This window comes from Pteropus medius, unplaced genomic scaffold (assembly GCF_902729225.1).
Source record: "Pteropus medius unplaced genomic scaffold, Ma_sr-lr_union100, whole genome shotgun sequence".
Lineage (NCBI taxonomy): Eukaryota > Metazoa > Chordata > Mammalia > Chiroptera > Pteropodidae > Pteropus > Pteropus medius.
The window spans coordinates 1917009-1938737 of NW_024354499.1; the positions used below are offsets into that span (position 1 = coordinate 1917009).

General features: G+C 43.0%; 1 protein-coding gene across 2 annotated transcripts in view; it reads left to right on the top strand.

Moving 5' to 3' along the window:
* ARHGAP25 (Rho GTPase activating protein 25) overlaps nucleotides 1-21729 on the top strand; it is an 80283-nt gene that overhangs the window by 31427 nt on the left and 27127 nt on the right. For both annotated transcript variants that reach the window (XM_039852447.1, XM_039852446.1), the window contains exons 2-4: nucleotides 2740-2939; nucleotides 9320-9407; nucleotides 14221-14337. In XM_039852447.1, the coding sequence (XP_039708381.1) occupies nucleotides 2740-2939; nucleotides 9320-9407; nucleotides 14221-14337 (405 nt within the window). The remainder of the gene's footprint in view (nucleotides 1-2739; nucleotides 2940-9319; nucleotides 9408-14220; nucleotides 14338-21729) is intronic.

A 21729-nucleotide genomic window follows, 5' to 3' on the forward strand; every position in this document is an offset into this window, starting at 1 on the left:
GGGGAAGGTTTTGTTTTTTGTGTGTTTGTTTTTGTCATCGTTGTTTTTGCCACAACAGAGCATAAAAAATTTCCCAGAACTAGCCATAGAATAATAACCCAGCAATTGAGTTCTTCTGTGTTGAGTTAATTTTCTTCAATCTATGGTGTCTTTTTGGCTCCTGCTCCCCCCATTGCACTTCCTCAATGCTGTTGGAGACTTTCAGTTTCTCCTATCTCCTATAGTGATTCTAATGATTTCTGTGGGTCTCTGGGGGGAAATACATGAGCTTGAGTTCTCGTAACCACCAGGTGACACCTGTTTCTCTCTTCTCCTGTGCTGGCTCCAGTTGGTGACATCACCCAAGAGGCCAAGTGAAGACTTCTGGTTACGCTACTGCTAGGAGAGAGGTCTTCCCTCCCAACTCTGATGCTGTTTATGCTTAATCTGCATGGTCAAAAAAATCACACTGGCACTGGGCTGGGTGACACAGAGGCTACTAGGGTGGGGAAAATACTCCTGCATCTGCCACAATTCCTCACTCTTTCATTTTCTCCATAAATTGTGTGTGAACCATTCTTTTCATCTCTGCCTACAATTTGCTCTCTTTCTAGGACAGATACAAGTCTTTGCAAGCTACAGTCTCTGACCTAGAGAGACACAGAGCTGTGTACAGTTCTTCAATTTCCCTCCTTCCATTGTATTCCTGCCCAAACCCTCCTATGTTTCTTTCAGATCATCTACACAGCCTTAGAGTAAGTCATCAACCCCACTAGCCTGTGAGTTATAGATGGAACATCTTCAACATAGCAGTTAACTAAGGAGCAAGATCTAAGAAAAATTTTGACTAAGGTGCCAGGATGCACTGATGTAAAGCAAACCCTTTGGAAACATACTGCCAAATTGTTTTCAAAATGTCAAATTATTTTTTTTACTAGAGCTGAGTCTATTAACTCTTATGATGATGTCTGTCCAACAGGAAGTTGAATCAAGTATGTCTTGCTCCCTGGTGTATAACATAATATGACATCTCAGTCCCTGGTAGGAGGTAAGGGGTGACTGCAAGCTGACACCTGGAAATGAGGGTATATGACAGGAACACAGACCCCTTGCGAAGGTCAAGGGAGCCCAGTTAGGGCAGAGTCCTCTTCAGACAACAATACAGGATTGAAGCGCGACACATGTAGATAAGGTGGTAAGTCTGAATACAATTAAAATCAGTGGAAGAAAGATTTTATAATGCCATATAAATTTTAGTATTTGAATGTATGCCATAAACATAAATAAAGTTTGAAAACCCAAGTATAGAAGGGCATAGAAAGAAAGGAATCAAAAACAATGGGAAAAGTTATTGATTCAATGCATTAAAGATAAGAATGAAAGAAGAGAGAAAGCTTAATGATGGAGCGACATTCTGAAGTAATGAGAGATGTTTAGGAAGCTCTCAAAGCTGATCTGTATCCTTGCAATAAGAAGTAAAGTCATCTGTTGATAACAATAATGAGTAACATTTGCTTACCTTGGACCAGGGACTGTGCTAAGTGGTTTACGTATGTTAGCTTGTTATTTCTCTGCAACGATTCCATAGAGAAGGGACTATCACTATCCTAGTTTAACAAGTGAGGAAACTGAAGCTCAAAGAAGTTGCGTAATGGACCCAGGGTCAAAGTGACAGGAAAGGAAGAACAGGTCTCTAACCGGGTGGGGTGCGATGGGTAGAGAATGGGGTTGGCTTAGTTCAACTACATTATAAATGTTATTGGGGGGGGATGGTGGCAAAGCTGAAAAAAGGGAACATGAAATGGAAACTTCCTCCAGCAAGAAAATAAATGCAGACATAAGACTGGTAAGTGTAGAGAGAGTTGTCCTGAATGGGAATTACCGTGGAGACAAGCTGTGGATACTTGGCCCTGATCCAGTGAGGGGCAGAACTCATGTGTAAAAACAAAAGCCAACTACACAAAGCAGTGACTTGAAAGGGTCTGGATTCAAATTCTGTTTCTCCGTTCTACTGGCAGATTTATTTTCCTTTCAAATGCTCCTGTGCTGTCAGCACGTGGGAGGGACAGCCTGACTGAAAAGGTAGGAGGAAAGTAGCTACAGGGAGGTTCTTGGTCCAGTATAAAGGGCTGTAATCACTCTCAGCAGACAGGGGACAGAATGGCATTCGACACTTGGCAGGAAAACTCAGGAGGTGCCAGCTTCCTGCCTGCTGGCTGCGTGGAGTGGGGCCAGGGGTGTTGCGGGTCTGCTGGGGAAGGGCCCCATTTGACAGTGAGGTCAGAGCGAACACAACAGCTCCTTCTTGGTGAAGAATGCCCGGCAACTTCCGGTGCCGCTGCAGCTGCGTGGGACTCACTCACCCTGAACCGTCAGAGCCAGATATTATTTTCTACTCTCTCTTGTCAGATACTGACTCCCACGCAGGAAAAAGGAAGCACCTTTTGTCAGATGCTGCGGCCACTTCCTCTGCAGAACGCTCCAGCCAATCTTTCGCTTCGTAGAATGAGGGGGCCGACCCGGCTGCCGGACTGTGCGCGCTGGGCCTCTGGGTCTCGCCTCCTTCTCGGTCTCGGTCCGTCCTCCTTTGTGGGTCGCTGGGGACTTTCTCTGATACAGATCTGGACCCTTGAGCCGGACCTGGCGGGGGCCCCACCCGCCGCTCAGCCCCCTCGGGGGTTCCTCTCTCGCCTCCCCGCCCACTTTTTGCACACTGCTTCATGTCCCTCAGTCAGTCCGCCTGTCTGTTCCTCTCCATAGCTCGGTCAAGGAGTGTTATGACCGGCGAGCAGATGGCGGCTTTTCACCAGTCGTCCACTCCCAACCCGCTGGAAAGGCCTATCAAGATGGGCTGGCTGAAGAAACAGAGGTCCATCGTGAAAAACTGGCAGCAGAGGTACTTCGTGCTGAGGGCGCAGCAGCTTTACTACTACAAGGACGAAGAAGATGTGAAGCCACAGGTACTGGCCAGGCTGTCTGTCTCCATTACCAATTCTCTCTCTCTCTCTCTCTCTCTCTCTCTCTCTCTTTCCTTCCTTCGCTCCAGGCACACAGGAAGTGTCCCTGGAGCCCACCTAGATGACATAGAAACTCACAGGGGCCTTCTTATTAGGATTAGACACACATCCATCTGCAAGGAGGTTGCTCTCTCCTTTTCGCTATTTTCTAGGTATAGAACCTGAGCTGCGAAGATGACAGTGTGATCCTTCTTCAGGAAGCCCCAAGATGAACACTGTGGAGCTTCCTAAGTGCAGCTCTAACCCAAGGCTGGCAACACGGCCTTGATGATGACTCTGAGTATATGAGAGCTCGGATAGAGTAGATTTGGGTTCAAGAAAAATGATTTGGGGCTTTCATCTATTTGTTCAATCAATATTTATTGAGCATCTGCTATGTGATACTGTTCTGGGTACTTTAAATAAACAAGTGAGTAAAGCAGATAAAAATCTCTGCCATGTAGAACTCAGAAGATGGAGGGAAAAGTAGAGAATAAACATAATAAATAAGGAAAGCTATGTGGATTGTTGGAAAATGACTAGTTCTATGAAGAAAAAATAGAATGGATTAAAGGGAGCCAAGTGTTTGAAGGAGATGTTACAATTTTTAAAAGAGCAGTCAGAATGAGTTCATGAGGAAGGAGACATCTGAGCAAAGACTAAGGAGAAGTAAATAATCAAGCAGATCTCTGGGGAAAGAGCACTTCAGACAGAGGGCACAGCCAGTGCAAAGGCCCTGAGGTGGAGCATATCTGATGTCCTTGGGGAATAGCAAGGAGGTCAGTGTGGGAGCAGCAGAGCTAAGGAATGAGAGAATCAGAGGGGATGAGGTCAGAGAAATGGGGGTGGTCGTGGGGGATTGGAGCACAGATTACAAAAGGCATTGTAGGCCACTGCGAGGACTTGGGTGTTTACACTGAGGTTGATGGAGAGTTCCCAGGAGAAAGGGAACATTTTTTGACTTACGTTGTAAAAAAGATGGCTCTGACTATTATGTTCAAAAATAGACGTAGGGCCTGAGGAAGGAGGCACAAAGGTAATTCAGGTGAGAGGTTATGATGTTTGAAATCTCAGTAGAACTTATGTGCTAAAGGAAAATGATCAGATTTCTCATGTACTTTGAAAAGAAAGCAAACAGGATTTCCCGATGTAGATGGGGCTATAGAGGGCTTTGGTCCTAAAGATTGGGCCTAAGTCTTTTCTCTTTTCACCGTTGATTCCTATGGCCATTGTGGTGCATGAGAGTGAAAGGGATTGCTATTACCAATTACTCTGGGATCCCAGGTGTAAATTCTTGTGTCGGAGCAACCAGGAAAACTAGTTACTCTATCTAGCGCTCATGTCTCTGGAGAAGTAAGAGTGAGCTTGGCCAGAAGTAACTGATTAGGGAAGACAGACTCTAGAACCTTCTAGAGCCAGAAATAAAGCGCCAAGAAGGATGAGGATATTGAGGGTGCATGGCAGGGTATGTAAGAAAGGTGATAGCCATTTTAGAAGAGGAATATTATCTTTTAAGAGCAGACTTGAGGATCTGTGATGCATCAGCAGCACCTGGTTAAACAGGCCTTTTACTTGAGAGCTATTAGTGTCTGTCACTGCAGAGGCTGCAGAAGGGCCAGAGACCCCGCTACAGACTGAGTTCTTAGTGTCCTGTGCATGGTAGTCGGACTCCCTTCTCTTTACAAACAACTCAGACCCTATCAGAGCAATTACAGGCTCAGATGATAGCGACTGGTGCATTAATAGCTGATGCAGGAAGTCTTCCCATCTGCAGAGAGTGAGGGAGATGGCAACAATGTGTGCGCCTTCCTGAAGCCGAAAGGACAGTTCGGTGGCGTTCGCTCTCACAAGGTGTGGAGGGTGAGAGGCACATTGTTTCCAAGCTGGTGTTCTTTTCTTGGCTCTACTACCACCTGGCCATATAATTATTTAATTTTTTTGGACTCTTTTTTTTTGTAAAATGAAACAATCTTAACTGGTTTTCATTTATCACAGGAGCAAATGATATGAAGCATGTGTAAAAAACTGTTTTGCAAAAGCATAAACTGAAGTCAAAGTGTAAAATAAATTATTGAGTCTTAGCCTTCTCTTCTTTACTTCTAGAGAAGGAAACCCAAAGTCCTCTCAGGATTACTTTAGCCTAGGATAATTAGGTAAAGCTGCTTCTAAGATAATAAAAGTATGGTTTATTACGTAGAAAAATAATACATCAGATCAATAGGTCGAGATCAATAAGTCAAATGAGAACAGGCCATAAATTGATAGCTGAAAAAAGCATTTGCTAAAATCCAATACTCATTTCAGATATAAAACAGTTTTTTAAAAAAGCTTTTAAGAATAAAATGAATTTCGTAGAAAGAATATTTTCTTTTATGTGGATATGTATATTTTGACTACAAAAGCTATATGTGTATGCATGGTAGGAAATTTGGAAGATGCAGAAAAGCACAGGTAGAAAATAAAAATTATCCCATCAGCCAGAAATAGACACCTAAATCCTTACTTCTTCCAGTTTTTTCTATACATATGCATTTTATAAACTCATCTATCCTAAGTGCAAAATTACTAGAATATCTTTTAATTAAAAAATTAACAATATGTCATGAATATGGCCCCTTATTATTAAATATTCTTCTATAATATAATTCTTAACAGTGGCAAAATAATCTATGATATGGACATTCTATAATTTAAGTTGAGCTGATGTGTCTATATTATTATTACAAACAAGAATTAAGAGGACATCTTTGTAGACTTTTCATATATCCACTATTATTTTATTAAGGTAAAGAAAAATCTATTAAAAATACTTTTATTATACTATTGCTTAACATTATTTTGGAACACTCAGATATTGCAAATATCTAGAAACAAAATGAAAGTTACAGACATAAGCTAAATTTTTGGATAAAAGTAAAGGTATGTTTCTACACTATGTTTTACACCATTCATGATTCTGGATAGATTAAAGACTTAAATGTGAAAAATGAGTTTATAAAAACTTTAGAAGAAAATGCAGTTATCTGCATAATATTTGGAAGACAGGTTTTTTAAAGCACAGCAACCAAAACAGCACAAGAGAAAGACTAATCACGTAAATGAAAATGTCGTACCTTAAAAACAAAGAAAAAGCAAATAATAAACAGGAAAAATTGTTTATATACATATGGTAAACAGATAGTCTTAATATTTAAAGTATTCTTTCAAATCTGCAAGAAGCAGCCCAGTAGAAAAATGAACAAATGACACAAATGGGCAATTTCCCAAAAAATGCGGTAGACAAAAAGCATGTATAAAAAGTTCAGTCTCAGTAAAAATTAAAGACATGCAATGTCAGCTAATGAGATACCATTATCCCCTTATCAAATTGGCAAAGATTTTCTAGTAATTTCAGTGTCGGTAAGGACTAGGGAATAGGAATTCTCATGTGCAGCTGGTAGAAATGAAAATCTGTACCACCTTCGTGAAGGGTAATATGCCACTTAAAAATGTGAACACTTTCACTCTGCGTTTCTAGTTTTAGGAATTTAATCGGAGTGGATGATTAACATTGATGTAGATAATTAAATTTACCTGTACATGTTTTTACCAGTGTTATTTATAATAGCAATGTAAAAACAACACCCAGTGGTAGAGCCTAAGTTATATCCGAGGACTTTTATGAATCTATACAATAGAATAAATTAAGCCATTGATGCCCTAAATTAATGCTTTTTGAAATTGAAATATATTCATAATATAACTATTTTGTTTCCTTTTTTAAAAAAAAGCAATTTACAACAGATTTTCTTTTCTTTAGGAAAAAATTATGAATCTGTATTTATGGAAAAAGGCTTGGAAAGAAATACACAGAGTGTTAACTGTGATTATCTCTGAGTACTAGAGTTACACATAATTTTTAATTTTCTACTTTTTTGTTTACTTTCTAATATTTCTAAAATATAAATTCATTATAAATTTAAAAAGAGCACACACACAGATCCCTGGAAAACTCAAAATAGGAGACACGCCCCAAATCTTAGAGCACTCAGATGAAAAAGGCCCTCAAGTATACTGATGATGTGTATGTCAGTGGGTGCAATCTTTCTTGAAAGCAATTCAACCAATTTTCCAAAGGCCACAAAAGATCATACCCTGAGACCCAACTATTCTGGTTTTAAGAAACTATCTAAAAGAAATACTAAGATATATGCAGTGCTATGTCAATGAGACATATTGGGTCTAGCGTCCAACAAAGGAGAACGATTACATAATTATGGAACTCTTGTGTATGTGCTTTCGGGAAACTTAGAGCTCAAAAGAAGGCAGTCTGCATTTTTTTCTCCAGGTTCTCAGAGAGGTCTGTCAAGCTCTCATAGCATAATGCTCTCTAACTCATGACCTGGTTTTATTTAACTCATTCCAAAAGGTTCTTTGTCAGGGAAGTTTTTTAAAACAGAATCTCAGCAGATTGCCTTTCAAGTCTGCTACAATGATGGTTTTAGACAATCCTGGCCTAATTGTCTCCTTATTTCGTCACCTGCTTTCTGCGAAGTTACTTATGTGGTTGTCTATCGGAGATGTGCTGGTAAATGTTGAACAAATGACTTTCTGGTCGGGGAGCTGATTTGGACGTAGAAATCGCCAATTTCTGTGGTATAAATACTCCCACCATGGCCGACTCAAGCTGCGAACATGACATCACTGAACATGGAGTTGAGATACGCAGTAGCACAATGTTATATAGTAGTTCTACCACATGGATAGATGTAAATAACCAACCATATGAACAGAAGTAATAGTAAAATATAGTAATTAAGAAATGGTGGATTCTGAGTAGTATTACTTTTATTTTTAATATAAAATATTTAATTTTATATTAAGTCTATATAATTTAACTTTTAATAATGCCTGTGTTTAACAATTAGCTCACAGAGTTCCCGAAAATGTAACAGTCATCTTGAGCCAATATTAGCAGGGGTTCTGGCACACCACCGTCATACCTCTCCCCCAGCATAATTGCTGCAGGACTTGTGGCCTCCAGAACTTTCATCTTTGTACAGAGTCTACCCTAATCAACTTGCCAAGTAGGCAACTTAGGCCCTCCCTTGACTGGGAAAATCCTTCTTCCCATCAAAGTCCCCACCCCTAATCCCACTAATGTCTCTTTTACTATTTCCTACTCTTCCTGTCTCCTCTATTCATTTATGATGTTCAAGGCTCTCGTGCTCAATATGAGGAAACAGCTTGCAATTGTCATTTATGCCTTCGTGTGATTAAGTTTAACTCTGATTATTGCTTCTTCCAGCAAGTTAATGGGACTTATGAGTAAAGCCTTCCTTTTAATTCTAGAATCCCACCAACCAAAGTTTGAATCATATCTTTCCTATTGATAGCTAGCTTTTGATCTTGGATCAGCTAATCAACCTCTCTGAACCTTACTTCCTCATCTCTCCAATGGGGAAAATATCAGTCCATCCCCCATAGAGCTTTTATGAAGATTAAATGTGATAATATATTCAGGGCATTGAGCAGAAAGCCTGGCATCTAGTAATTGCTCGATAAATGGTATTTATATATTTCGTATTTTATTTTTACTATTTTTAGATGAAATTATTTGGGGTATCAAATATTAGTTTAGAGAGGTACTTAAGAGAGGCAGGTACCTCTGAAATTATACTTCCTTTTCCTTCCTACCAGGCAGCGTTCTCCCCTAACTAAAAATAACACGACCTTTTATTCTGGTGCCACTCATGCAAAGTAGCCCAGTAGCACAATCTCAGCGTCATTTTCTTCTGGGGACATTGGGAAAATTATAGAACCTTTCTGATTCCCAGTTTCCTCACTTGTAAATGGGCATAATGAAACCTTGCTTGGAGGATTGCTGGAAGAACTAAATGATTAATGCATTCAAGGCACTTAGCAAAGGGGAAGACTCCATCCCCTTTAGTGGCTAGCTGTGGTTCAGTCCTCTGTGTCTCTTCTGGGATCCCAGCAGTTGGTATGGTCCACCCAGTCTCAATGTTGCCTTCACAAAGATCAGGTGTCTGCTTTGGCCAGGAAGTCGGGTTCTTGGAAAAGTAGGAAAAGGTAAGTATTGGTGAGGATGCCCTCTCAGCTCATTCTCCCGTCAGGACCTCGTTCTTTTCTCTCTAGGCACCTAGTTTGCTCTCAGACAGCTACCACTTAATTTTATAGAAGCCTGAAAAGCAAAAGGGTCTCCATTCAAAGCAAGCTTTTCATGTTCTTCTCCACTTATTCCCCTCCTGCATCCTATCATAATCTTGTTTGTCTTCCAATTTAATATTAGTTCGTAGGTGATAAAATCACTGCTTATCTTACAGGCCTGACTTTTGATATTTCAGGGTTATATGTATCTACCAGGAAGTACTATCAAAGAGATCGCCACAAACCCAGAAGAAGCGGGGAAGTTTGTCTTTGAAGTCATTCCAGGTAGGTGACAAAAGATGGGACAGAGGTGTATGACATTCTCATTTTCCATCTGGATCCTAGAAGTCAAAGCTATATCCAGTGGATCTGTCAACAACTAATCAATCAACCAAGTAAGGGCGCATTGTAGTTCTGTATAGAGTTAATGAACCTGTACTAGTTCATTAACTAGCAAGTGAACTAAGTAGGTGCACATTCAGTTCAGCTATGTAAGCACTTCGTGAACATGGACTTGAAGTCATGTATTCCACTAGGCATTGGGACACTGATCTGAAGACATCATCCCTGCTCACAGAAAGGAATTCAGTCTAGAAGGTTAGGGGGACATTAAAATTAACAGTTAAAATATAAATTGAACTATGTGAAATTGCCATTTCGGCAGGTGGGAAATTGTTGACAGTCAACATTCTCCTATGGTTCAATGTGACCTAATAAGAAATGACAGCTCTGACTTACTAAGTGCTTAGCACATGTCAGGTGCTGTAATTCACCTATTACACATGTTAGCAGCACATTAGAGGGTGTTTTTCCCAGTCAAGAGTTACTTTACCTTCTTCAAGTACATTTGGGGTAAGGGGAATTTGTCTCAGGAGAGTTGTTTGTGTTTGTGTGAATCAGTCACACTGAGGCTGCTTCTCCCTGTCCCTTGCTCCTTTGTCAGCGGAACCAGGAACTCTAGGACTGCTGCTCCCTTTGTGCAGCCAGGCTGTTGCCAACATAGCAGGGGAGACCACAAGTCCCCTGAGTGCCCCCTTTGCTTAACTCCCTCCTTACCACTCACCCAAGGCAGCTGTGTGCGTAAGAAACTTGGTGAAGAAGGCAAAGTAGCAGAGAGGTTAGACATGCCCGGTTCGGAGTCACCCTGCCCAGGTCCAAATTCTGGCCCTGCCTCTTACTATTTGTGTAATTGTGATCACATTATTTAACTTCTCCCTGCCTCTATTTCTTTATCTGTAAAATGAGGGCAATGATGACGATAGTGAAGATTAAATAAATATATATGAAATATTTCTCACAGTGCCTGATATACAGTTAGTACCATGTAAGTATCTGATATTTCGAAGAGGACTAGAGGAAATTATAATGTAGAAACCAGTCCTAAAACTGACTATGACTATTTATAGAAAACAAAGAAGAACTTTTTTTTAAAGTTTAGCTCTTTCCAGGTGGCCTCTCACGGCACCCCCTTGCTTTTTTAATCCAGCTCTCTTCCTCCTTAGAGGAAGAGCTTACTCTTTCAGTCTCCCCTCTCTAGGATAAACTCACCCCTTTTCCACAAGGCTTCCTCCAGTCCTAGGATCCCTTACAGGCACAATTCATTGGATGCAACCATCTATGATAACACATGTCCCAAAGCCTGAATTTTCAATCTGGGGTAGCCTTACTGAGAGCTCCAGCTGCAAATTCACCGTGGGCTTTGCACCAAATGTCTAGTACCCTTGAGAATTGCTGTGCTAAGATAGGATGAAGATCTGTCCTCTCATTATCACTCATACTTGCAGAAGTCTCCTGGGCTACTAGGGGAATTCTTGAACAGATTCACACACAGACACACACAGACACACACAGACACACACACACACACACACACACAGATATATAGACACACACGTCCCATAAGGACAAACAATAATTCTAAAGCAATAGAACGATTTTCCTAAAGGTGCCATCATTCCCAACCCTCCACCCGACCTAAAATGAGACAACTCTTTATGTTATGATGCAGAGAATTTTTAGTTCCCCTTTTTGTCATCCTCTTGTGCTAGATGATTCTCAGGGGCCAATGCTGGCACAAGAGACGGCGTTCCAAATCAGGGCCCTCTCTCTGTAATTACCAGTGTTAGTTGCACGAAGGCCACAGAAAAGGCTTTAATTGTAGTTATGTTTTTCTTTATTTGGGATAGGCAAAAATTTAGGGCAAGCTTGCCTCTTCCCATTTACTTCTAGCAGAATAACTGTCTCTTCTCCCACCCAAAGGGAGTCATCAAGGATAGGAGGATTATTCCTTCTGTTGCATCTAAGGTCGTGGCCTTATTAGATGTTGTCATTCACTTATACAACAAATTTATTGAGCACCTGCTGTGAGCCAGGCGCTACTGGAGGAACTGGGAATCCAGCAAAGAACAAAATAGCCTGCATGCAGCTTACATGGGAGGAGACTGACGACAAATTAAATAAATGAGTAGATGGTATAGTTTTATGATGGGATAAGTACTATGGAAAAAAAATAAGCAAAGAAAGAGAAAGTCCTGGGCGAGGTGGTGGTGGTGGTTGATTTGTCATTCTAAATAGAGCAGGCAGAGTAAGTGACTTTTGAGTCACTTTTGTTGAGAAGGTGACCTTTGAGCAGAGATCCGAAGGAGCTGAAGATGAATAAGCTACATGCACGTCTGGAGGAAGCATTCCAGGAAGGGGAACAGCCAGCGCAGCGTCTCTGAGCCTATTTCACGTGTTCAGGAAACAGCAAGGAGACCAGCGTGGCCGCACTGGCGTGAAGACAGGAAAGAAGGCCGGGAGATTTGGTCTGCGGTGGACACGACTCTTACAGGCACTTACAGGCAATCGTAAAAAGTTTAGTTTTTATACTAGAAGAATGAGAAGCCATCCGGAAGTTTTGAGCAGAGAAGTGACGTAATCAGACTTATGATTTAAAACTCTTTTGAGTTGAGATGAGAAGGGGCCTAGGACAACGGGGAGACCAGTGAGGAAGCTATTGCAATGATCTAAGTCAGAGATGGGAACAGTGAAAGGGTGAGAAATAATCAATTTCTGGATACATTTTGAAGATAGAGAGGATTGGATGTGGAAAAGAAAAGTCAAGGCGATCCAAGGTTTTCGCCTAAACAATGGCAAAGATAATTTTAAATGATGAATTGGAAGGAGTTCCTTAGGCAATGAAAGAAAAGAAGGGAAGTTCCTTTCTGACAAGGAAACAGCCCAGTAGGTGACACATTTGTACAAACAGTGAAAGTCAGAGAAAATATGTGCCTGAGGGCAGAGTTGCTATTCGTGGGCTTTGTATTAATTCTAGGCAATTTCCCTGAAAGAGAGCCCATCCTAGCACTGTTATATGCCCAAACATTACTTTTTTTTTTTTGTAGGGCAACAAAAGATTTTAAAATTTCCTTTGGTTCTGGTTTCTTGAACCTGTCTGTATTAATATCACTGAACCTCACCTTCTTTACCCTCTGAGATGACCCAATTCTGAATACATTTTGTCATTGGATCATCAGATCTTCTGGCCCTAAGGGTCAGTCCATGGGAGCCCTGGCCACTCAGAAACATCTTAGGAACTGAATGTTTCTCAGTGAGGTTGCCATAGGGGATCGAAAGGATCTCCCAGGAATCAAGGTAAACTAAAAAGTCATGTTCCTGACAACGCAGTAGACTGGAGTGTAGTTGTGATGGGGAAAGACACCAGATAAATGTTAGCCAAGGTCAAATTTGAAGCAATATAGGCCAGTGGAAACTCCTTTGGGAGAAAGGAGACCAATAGCTTCGCCCTGAGCTTGGCAATTAACTTACTGGGCACCGAGGAGCAGGTCCCTTTGCATTTCTGGGTTTAGGTTCTATTATTTGTAGAGAGGAAATGATACTAGAGAGCCCATTCTATTTCAAAGGGATATTTTGATTCCTACAGAATTTTTTGTTGCTGTTGTTCTTCCCTGAGCATTTTTTACTTCCTATTCTACATCTGGAAACACCCAGCCAGGGCTTCCAGGGGCAGACCTTTCTGATCAGAAGAGCTGATGACCTAATGATAGACAGATTCAGAATCAGCTATCTCAAAGGGTGAAAGAAGGTGAGGCTTGGTGACGTTAAGATGGGTTCAAGAGACCAGGACTAATGGGAATTTGAAAGTCTTTTGTTTTCCTGTAAGAAAATATAGTTTTTGGCACAAACATGGTACTAGAACAGGCTTTCTTTGAGGGGAATGGCCGGACATTGAGAGAAGAATGGATTGATATCTACATAGACACTTTGAAATTTAATAGTACCCTGTGATTGAAAGGAATTGCTGTTATTTTCTTGTCCTTGCTAAGATCTGTGTTTGATGCTCTCCTCCTTCTCTTCTTCTCTCTCCCTATTTTTTTTTAATCATTTTGTCACTTTCTTTCATTCTTTATCTCGGTCTCCTCTTCCCCCCTACACTTCCTTGTCATTTCCTCTACCCTTTTGTCCATTCAAGAACACAAATGCAGGAAATACTACATATGTTTTTAAAGAGAAAATAGTAAAGAAAGTCCTAATAAACTTCATTTGTTCATCATGTATGTATCGAGAACCTATCGTTTGCAATATCCTGTGCAGGCAGGAGAGCAGTAATACTGAACAGGAAGTACCTATTTCATGAGAAAGACACACATGTGTTTGTTGTCCCTCCTTCTTGAGTGCTGTTCCCTTTCCCACCCCACGACTGAGTTCAAAGGTAGCTTAGAAAGTATCTGTGATTAGCATGATGGACTGAAGTCGTCAAACTTGTATGGGCTGGTCTTGTCTCCTCTAATACCGAAACTGCCCTGTGAATTTCCTCTTCCGTTTTGGTAAGAAATGGCTTCTATTCTCCACAGGTGCAGCTCTCAACCCAAGTCATCCCAATTGTAGACCACCGTGGTCAGTGGTTTATCTACAGAATTAGAGCTTCGGCAAAAACAATAAGGGTGCACAGAGATTCAGTGCCACTGAGGACGAGTAGATAATGTGATAGGTTATTTAATTGAAGCAAGGAAATGGTCGGATTTGGCCCCCATTTGCTTCCCCTTGCTCAAGCCCATTACCACTCTATGATCTTCATTAGTGTTACTTCTTCTTCCAGCCTCATGGGACCAGAGTCGCACGGGACAGGACTCTTATGTCCTCATGGCCAGCTCCCAGGCAGAGATGGAGGAGTGGGTTAAATTCCTTAGGAGAGTCGCTGGCACGCCCTCTGGAGGTAAGGACCCCTGCAGGCTTTGCTGGGCAGAGGTCTGTAATATTTCAGAGATGGGGTGGAGGGCAGCTCCAGACATGATTTTTCCTTGAGCAGTTTTCAGAGGATACCACCAGAGGACAACTCTGAGGCCATGCTCATTGCCAAGCCTCTAGCTTCCCTCGCTCGGTGATCTCAGCTGGTATCAGGAATCCACCTGTGAACCCAGGATCTGGGGCAGGGAGGCAGTTCTGTGGCCTGTGACCTGCCCAGTGGGGGCTACAAGAAAAGAAGTGACCTGGATGGAACAGCCAAACTCAAGAGCGTCCATCCCAGCCATCTTGAACAGTGTCAACTGATTACAAAAAGAGTAGCATAGTTTCATTAACCACTTCTCATTTCCTCAACACAATATTTTTTATGATGCTAATCAGGCTGAGCCGAGGCTTTTATTTACTAAAGCTCTATTATGTGCTGTTTAGCCTGCATAAGCTTAGCTGCAGTCTTCCTTATTGCCCTGGATTGTGAGATTGTTGACATTTTCTGTTTTCCCTTGTCTAGTGCTTTAGGCTCTCTGCGTTGACAAGGGTGGTGGATGTTGCCTAACTATGCACCTTCTCTGAGTCAAAATACTGCCTTTGCACTGTGATCAGCATCTGCGACCTATGTGGTGCTTGGCTCAGCCTTGCCACAGTGATCTGCTGCACTCTATTAAAATCCACATGGGGATTTCTCTCTCCCCGTACCCCAAGGCCACCACCCAGAGAAGCAAGTCAAGCACAAGTCCTGTAGGCAGGGGAAAGTCCAAGGGAAAAGAAAGAAGAGAGAAGCACTACTTATTTATTCAAGAAACAGAGTTTGGTTCTAATGTGGCATTTCAGATGTTTTTAAGCCTCTCATTAAACCCAAATCATAGATCTCGGGAGGAGAAGGCATTTGAAGACAACAGAGTTGAGTCTGAAGCCCCAGGGCAAATCAGACATTTATTCTTCCTGTTTGTAAGTCAGGAAACTTTGGTCCTGAAGAAGTAAATGATTTGTCCACGGGGTCCATCTGTCCAAGGGTGGGGGCAGGGCTCCTGCTTCTGTAGGCAGCCCGCTTCTGTCACAATGTGATTTCACTTGTAAGGTGCCTGGGTGTACTAGATCAGCAGGGCATGTCCCTTGAAACATTGGAAAGTCTCTGAGAATATTGCTGCTGCCTCATTGCAACCCTTTGTGAAACTTTTTATGCCTTTTTCCACCCGGAACCTGTCTACTGCTCACGACCTTCACTACCATCATCCTGGTTGAGGTGACTACTATCTTGTCTGAATTATAGTCTGTTTCCAACAGAGCAGCCAGTGCGAACCTGTTAAACCTGTCATCATATCAAGATCCTTTTCCACTCAACACTGTCTAATAGCTTCTTTTTTCTCTCAGAGGAAAAGTCAAAAGTCTTACGATGACTCGGAGTGCACAATCTACCCCTCCCGTTACCTCTCTGATTTTGTTTTCCAGAACCCTCTTTCACGCTCACTTCACTCCAGCTTCCCCAGCCTCCTTGCTCTTCCCCAAACCCCCTACGCATGTTTCTGCCTCAGGGCCCTTGCACTTGCTCTTTCCTCTGTCTGGAATCCTCTTTCCCCAGGTAGCTGCACTGCTTGGTCTCTTGCTTTCCTCAGGTCTTTGCTCAAATGTCACGTCAGTGAGCTTGCCTCTGATCATTCCGTTTAACATTAAACCCTTTCCCCGCCCTGCTCCCAGCCCTCCCTATTCCTCTTTCCTGTCTTCATTTTTGTCCTTGGCACTTACTCCCTTCTAATAGGCTGAATATTTTACTCATTTGTTTTGTTCAAAATTGGTCTCCCCTCACTGGAATGAAATTTTCATTCTACTTGGCAGGGTTTTTTCTCCCTCTGTTTTGTGCAGTGCTGTATATCCCAGAATCTAAACAGTGCCTGGCATAGTAGTTGCTCAATTAATATTTATTAAATGAATGGGCAAAGGAATGGCCTCCTCTTCCCATAGCAGCACTGTGTGCTGCTCCCGTAGGCTCTCTACTTTGTTAAATGACTAGCAGGTTATCTGCGAAATTGTTCAGTAAATGGGTTGCTCCCTCTAAAATGATCTCCCTGCAAGCATTTTAATGGTGAGCTTTAGCGAAATTCTTTATGGTTCATACGCCCCTTAAAGAATTTGTGGATACTCTTCCCAGAAAAAAAGTCCAGAAAAATACAACTGCAGGATATTTTGAGAGCCCTGTAGTCCATCTGTATACCTCAGGTAACAAATCCCAACTTTAAGTTTTAGAAGTCACTCTAGTGACAGTTCTGCAGAGCTAAAGCCTCTCCCGGCCCCAATCCCCTTTCTGGCTCCCTTTCTCCCTAATGGGAGAGATGGCCCACATGGTTCCCACGGCACACCCAACTTCTTCCCCTTGGATCCTCCTGCCTCACAGCTGGCCCCAAACATTCCTCTCACCTTATCTGATTCTAGCACCATTTCCAATGTGTCTGCGTGGGTGTTTCCCTACATGTCTTAGACACCAGTGGGGTGCCCTGCAATTTAACTCAATTCTGACACTATCTACCTGGAGATTGCATCAGATCCCACAGGTTAAGGGCCCAGTCCTACAAGACTGCCCCAACCACACACACACTTTAGATGGCAATCATAGGTTCAGGAATTACCTGTGCTTCTGACCAACTGGCTATATAGATTGGAGGTTCCAGTGACACCCCCACCCCTTGGATTTGATTAATTTGCTAGAGCGGCTCACATAACTCAGGAACACAGTTTATTAATAGATGCCAGTTTATCATAAAACGATATAGCTCAGACATAGCCAGGTGGAAGAGACGCACTGGGCAATGTATGGGGAAAGAGATGTGGAACTTCCATGCCCTCTTCAAGAGCTCCACTCTCCTCACGTCTTCATGTGTTCACCAAAGCAGAAGCCGTCTGTGTCCTGTCCTTTGGGTTTTATGGAGGCTTCATTACAGAGGCATGACTGATTAAATCATTGGCCACTGGCAATTGTTTCAACTCCCAGCCCCTTTCTTCTCTCCCAAGTTCTGAGTTTGGAGGGTGGGACTGAAGGTTTCAACCCTCTAATGACATGACTGGTTCCACTGGCAACCAGCCCCCATTCTTAGGTGCTTGCCAAAAGATAAAAAGATACCTTTATAGCTCTCATACAGGAAATTCCAAGATTTTTAGATCTGTGCCAGGAAGGGAGTCAAAGACCAAATATATATATTTTTATTATAAATCACAATATCACACCTTAGAGTGCAGCCCCTTCCCCAGAAATTCTGGATGCATTTCAGGTTTTCTTGATTTAAGTAGGAGGAACGGGAAGAGAGAAGATCACACCTCTACTTCCGGTGACTTTCCAAGACTCAGCAGCTGCCCATTTTCTCTAAACCACCTCTTCCTTTTAGTAAGAGGGCTCTGCCATTCCTGGATCCGCACATTGAAACCTGGTCTCTGTTCCAGGCTCAGGGAGCAGGCAGTCCACAATGCAGATTGTCACTCAGTAGGGACCTGCTTCGCCCTCTTTCTCTGGAGGCTGGCCCTCTGAGGTTTTGCTCAGGCCATTGCTGGGTACATAAGCACTGCACTGAATCGTGCCCAACCAGATTGTCAGACCTTGGGTTAGGTCCCATGTGTCAAGCGTCTTTGTGTGTTTACCAACATGAGGCATAGAATGTATAAATACTGAATTGTTAAATGCTTAGGGTTCCTTTGCTTCCTCTCATTTTTAAAGTTCTTTCTGTCCCTCAGAGCATGATTGCGTAATCTGCACAGCTCAGCTTGTGGGAGTGTGCTCTCTCTGTGATTCATTGTTATTCCATGTGTTCTGGTTCTTTCTTTCTAGCTAAACTAGACATTAAGAGGGATGATTTTTACTTATTTTCGTTAACGCTCTTATTCCCCTCCCCGCCCCAGATCCTAACACCAAACAGATACAGATTTATTCATTTACACAACAAATAGTCCTTAAGCATGTGTCATATGTTAAGCACTGTGCTAGCATTAGGGGTACAATATTGAGAAAGAGAGAGGGAGAGAAAAGAGAGAAAAAAAGACAGTCTTTTCTTTCAGGGAGCTCACAGTATAGTAAAAGACACAAATTAATTTTTAGAAACCCAAAGAAAACCATAAAATTATAACTCTGAAAAGTACCACAAGGAAAAATACATGATACCATATGGGGCGGAGGGGAATTATGTTTATCAAGAAGTTCAGGGAAGCCCCAAACTAATGATGATTAAGCTTAAATCTGAAGGGCCAATGGAGGCTAACTAGGCAGAGAAAGGGGAAGAAGAAGTGTCTCAGTCAGAGAAATAGCATGTGCAAAGGTCCTGTGACTAAAACAAGAACGGGCTCTGAATTGAAAGGAAGGCACTAACAGTGGAGATAGCCTTGTTAAAGAAGTTGGTCTTCATTCTAAGGTTCTTGGAAGTGGGTGATGGTGGTGGGGCTGGAGAGAAGTAAATCAACTTGTGCAACGTTTCAGAGGTAACGTTCCGGGACATGGGAGTAAATTTCCGTAAGAAAGGAGAATGTGGTGTCAAAGTCGAATCTCCCATTTCCGGCCTGTGAGTGAATGGAAGGATGAACACTTGGTTGGCAGCATCACACTCACTGCCCAGGGCCCTTCCTGGCAATCCTCCCTGCTCCTGCCTATCAGCAACCCCCCCACCCCACCCCAGCCCCCACTCCAGTGATGCCAAGAGTCCATTTCAAGTCTCCTGGGCCTGTCTGGTAGGGTTGCTGCACTATATGCTAAATCATCTCAACGGGAGGGGGGAAGTCATCTCAGTTTATCCAGCAACCCACGTCCAAGACCATTCACTTGAAGGCCTGACTGAGCCACCTGCAATTCTGAAAGCATTTACAGGGGAGGGTGGGCTGGCTTCATCAACGCTAAGTGAAATGCTGTGTTCCTGCCAGATGCTTTGATATATGGGGCAGTGCTGGTAAGGGCTTGTGTGGGGGACTTTTTGTTAACCCACCTCCACAGTATCCCTTGAATGGCAGTTGACAATTAGCTGCTAAGTAAAAGGAGGCACTTATTTTTATTGTGGGCCCTGACAGCTTTATGTTCACTCTTTAAAAGCCAAGAGTCATGTGTGTAAAGGTGAGTGGGGAGGGGAAGTGGTGTGGGAAGGAGGAAGGGAGGGCCTGGGGCAGGTGCTGACAGATCCCAGAGTTTCCGTGCTGGAGTCAGAACCTGAGCAGTATTTACAAGCATGTGCTGGTCTGGAAGCAAGAGAGGATGGTCCTTCCAGCCTGGGGAGGAGGATAAGCTTCAGGCTGGCCCAGCAGAGGCTGCGATTCCTCGCCCTTGCCTGCCTCGTATTCCCAGGATGCCGCAGTGGGAACTGGGCTGTGGCTTTCCCACCCTGGCACAGATATTTTGCTGGAATTTCAGGAGGAAAACCCCCAAGCTCCAAAAGAAAGGTATTTCTTCCTTATTTTGCGATTCAATTCTTCCACTAAAAGATTCTTTGCCCAGCTCCCCTTCCCTCTTCTGTCAGGGTTGGGGATGCTCCTGGATCCGAACCACCGGGAAGCAGGTACTAGTGCTTGGAGACAGGGCCAGGTGGGGAGGGGGCAGGGCGGGCTCTCCTGGTGCCCTGGGCTGGACTTGAGGCAAGGTAGAGAGGGTCTCTTATCCTGAGTCCAGGGGTGTTTAAGTGATGATCGAACAGGGACTAGGTTAGAAAGGAGGTGACAGCTAATCTTCCCATTTTTATTTCCCCCAACTAATCCAGTGTTCTGGGTTTTTTTGTTTGTTTTGGGGGCTTGAGAAGTAAAGGCTGGAGGATGGCCTGTGAGCAGAGGCTGGGCAGCTCTCCACCCCTTTCTCGCTCCCCCTGAGGCTTGATGATGTCTAAATTTTCTCCTAGACAGTTTTCTTCCACCAACTTTAAACAAAAAGGGTTAAAGCACTGAATTTAGAATCATGGGGCAAATATGACCTTTGTTGAATGCCTAATCTGAGTCTCAGTTTTCTCATCTGTAAAATGGAACAGTAATATCTACTTCCTAGGCTCTTATGAGGACTAAATGAGAGCACGCACGAAAGCTTTCGGGCAATTCGTCATAAAGTTAGCTTAATTAAATTTATTAATAATTACAATTATTATATTACATATTATAATTAGCTAATTAATTAAAATTTATACTGTTAAGACGGAAATGCCTCTGTTAATGTCACGTGGTCCAACATGCTGAGCAGTCCTGTGTGAGTGGGTGGCGGCAGAGGGCGGGGAGATCAGTGAGGCGGGAGCTCCCTAAAGGGGCACGTACCACCTGGGAGGGCACGGCGCAGAAAGGGAAGCTGGGTGTCTGCTCCTCGTGTTCCTGGAGTGGAGAATGGGCTTCGAGTACCTCCCACCCCACCGTCTGTCTGCTGTCTTCTTCCTTCACTGGCCCCTTCCTTAGTTTCATTGGGCTATCTCGGTTCATCTATTTCTCCATAGCTAGGCTATTCATGTCCAAGCAGGATCAAAGGGTGGCTGGCAATCAGGCCCAGAAGTCAGAAGTAAATAGAAGTCGGAATGGGTTCTCTGGAATTCCAGGGATGTTTTAAAGTCCAAATGCTTCATGCATGACCTGAGACGAAGAGTGATGAAGCCTGATCTAGCCAAACTAAAGATAACAAGGATGCTATTGGTCCTGATATTTCTAGAGCTTGCAGTGGTTATGTTTTATTGAAGGGAATAGCTTTGACTGATTTCTAGGCTGGAGATGTAAAGTTCAAAGTCTTGACCATATGGGTGATATTTAAAGCCATGAAGATTATGAAGTACATACAGATGAGGAAAGGAAGGCCTGGGACACTTTGACATTTAGAGAACAGAGTGAAAAGGAGGAATCATCAGAGGAGGCTGAGAAGGAGCAGCTTGTGTGCTCCTTCAGCTGGTGTGAAATGAGAGAAGTGGACCAAAAGCCATGTGAAAGAGTTTCTCAGGGAGTGATTTGCTGTGTCATCTGTTGCTGATAGAGCGATTAAGCTGAAGACCGAGAATATGACCCTAAGATTTAAAAATGTAAAATAGGCCATTGATCTTGACAAGTGTGAGTTGGAAGAAATGCCGGTTAGAGTGCATTCAAGCGAGAAGAGGCTGAGAGCAGGAGGAATGGGAGACTGCAGGTAGTAACAGCTCATTGAGGACTGGTCCATCCTGTGCCAGGCTCTGCGCCAGGAGATAAAAATATGTGGTGAGCCAGACAGTCTGTCTGCCTTTGAGCAGCCCACAGGCCAGTGGAAGAGAGGGATGTGTAAATAAATGATCAGAAAACTACATGAAAAGTCATAGAATAGAAGTATATACAGGGAGCTCTATGAACGCTGAGGAGAGAGTGACCAGGTTCCTCTGAGATGAAGACATCTAAACTCAGGTTCCAGGAAGATCAGGTT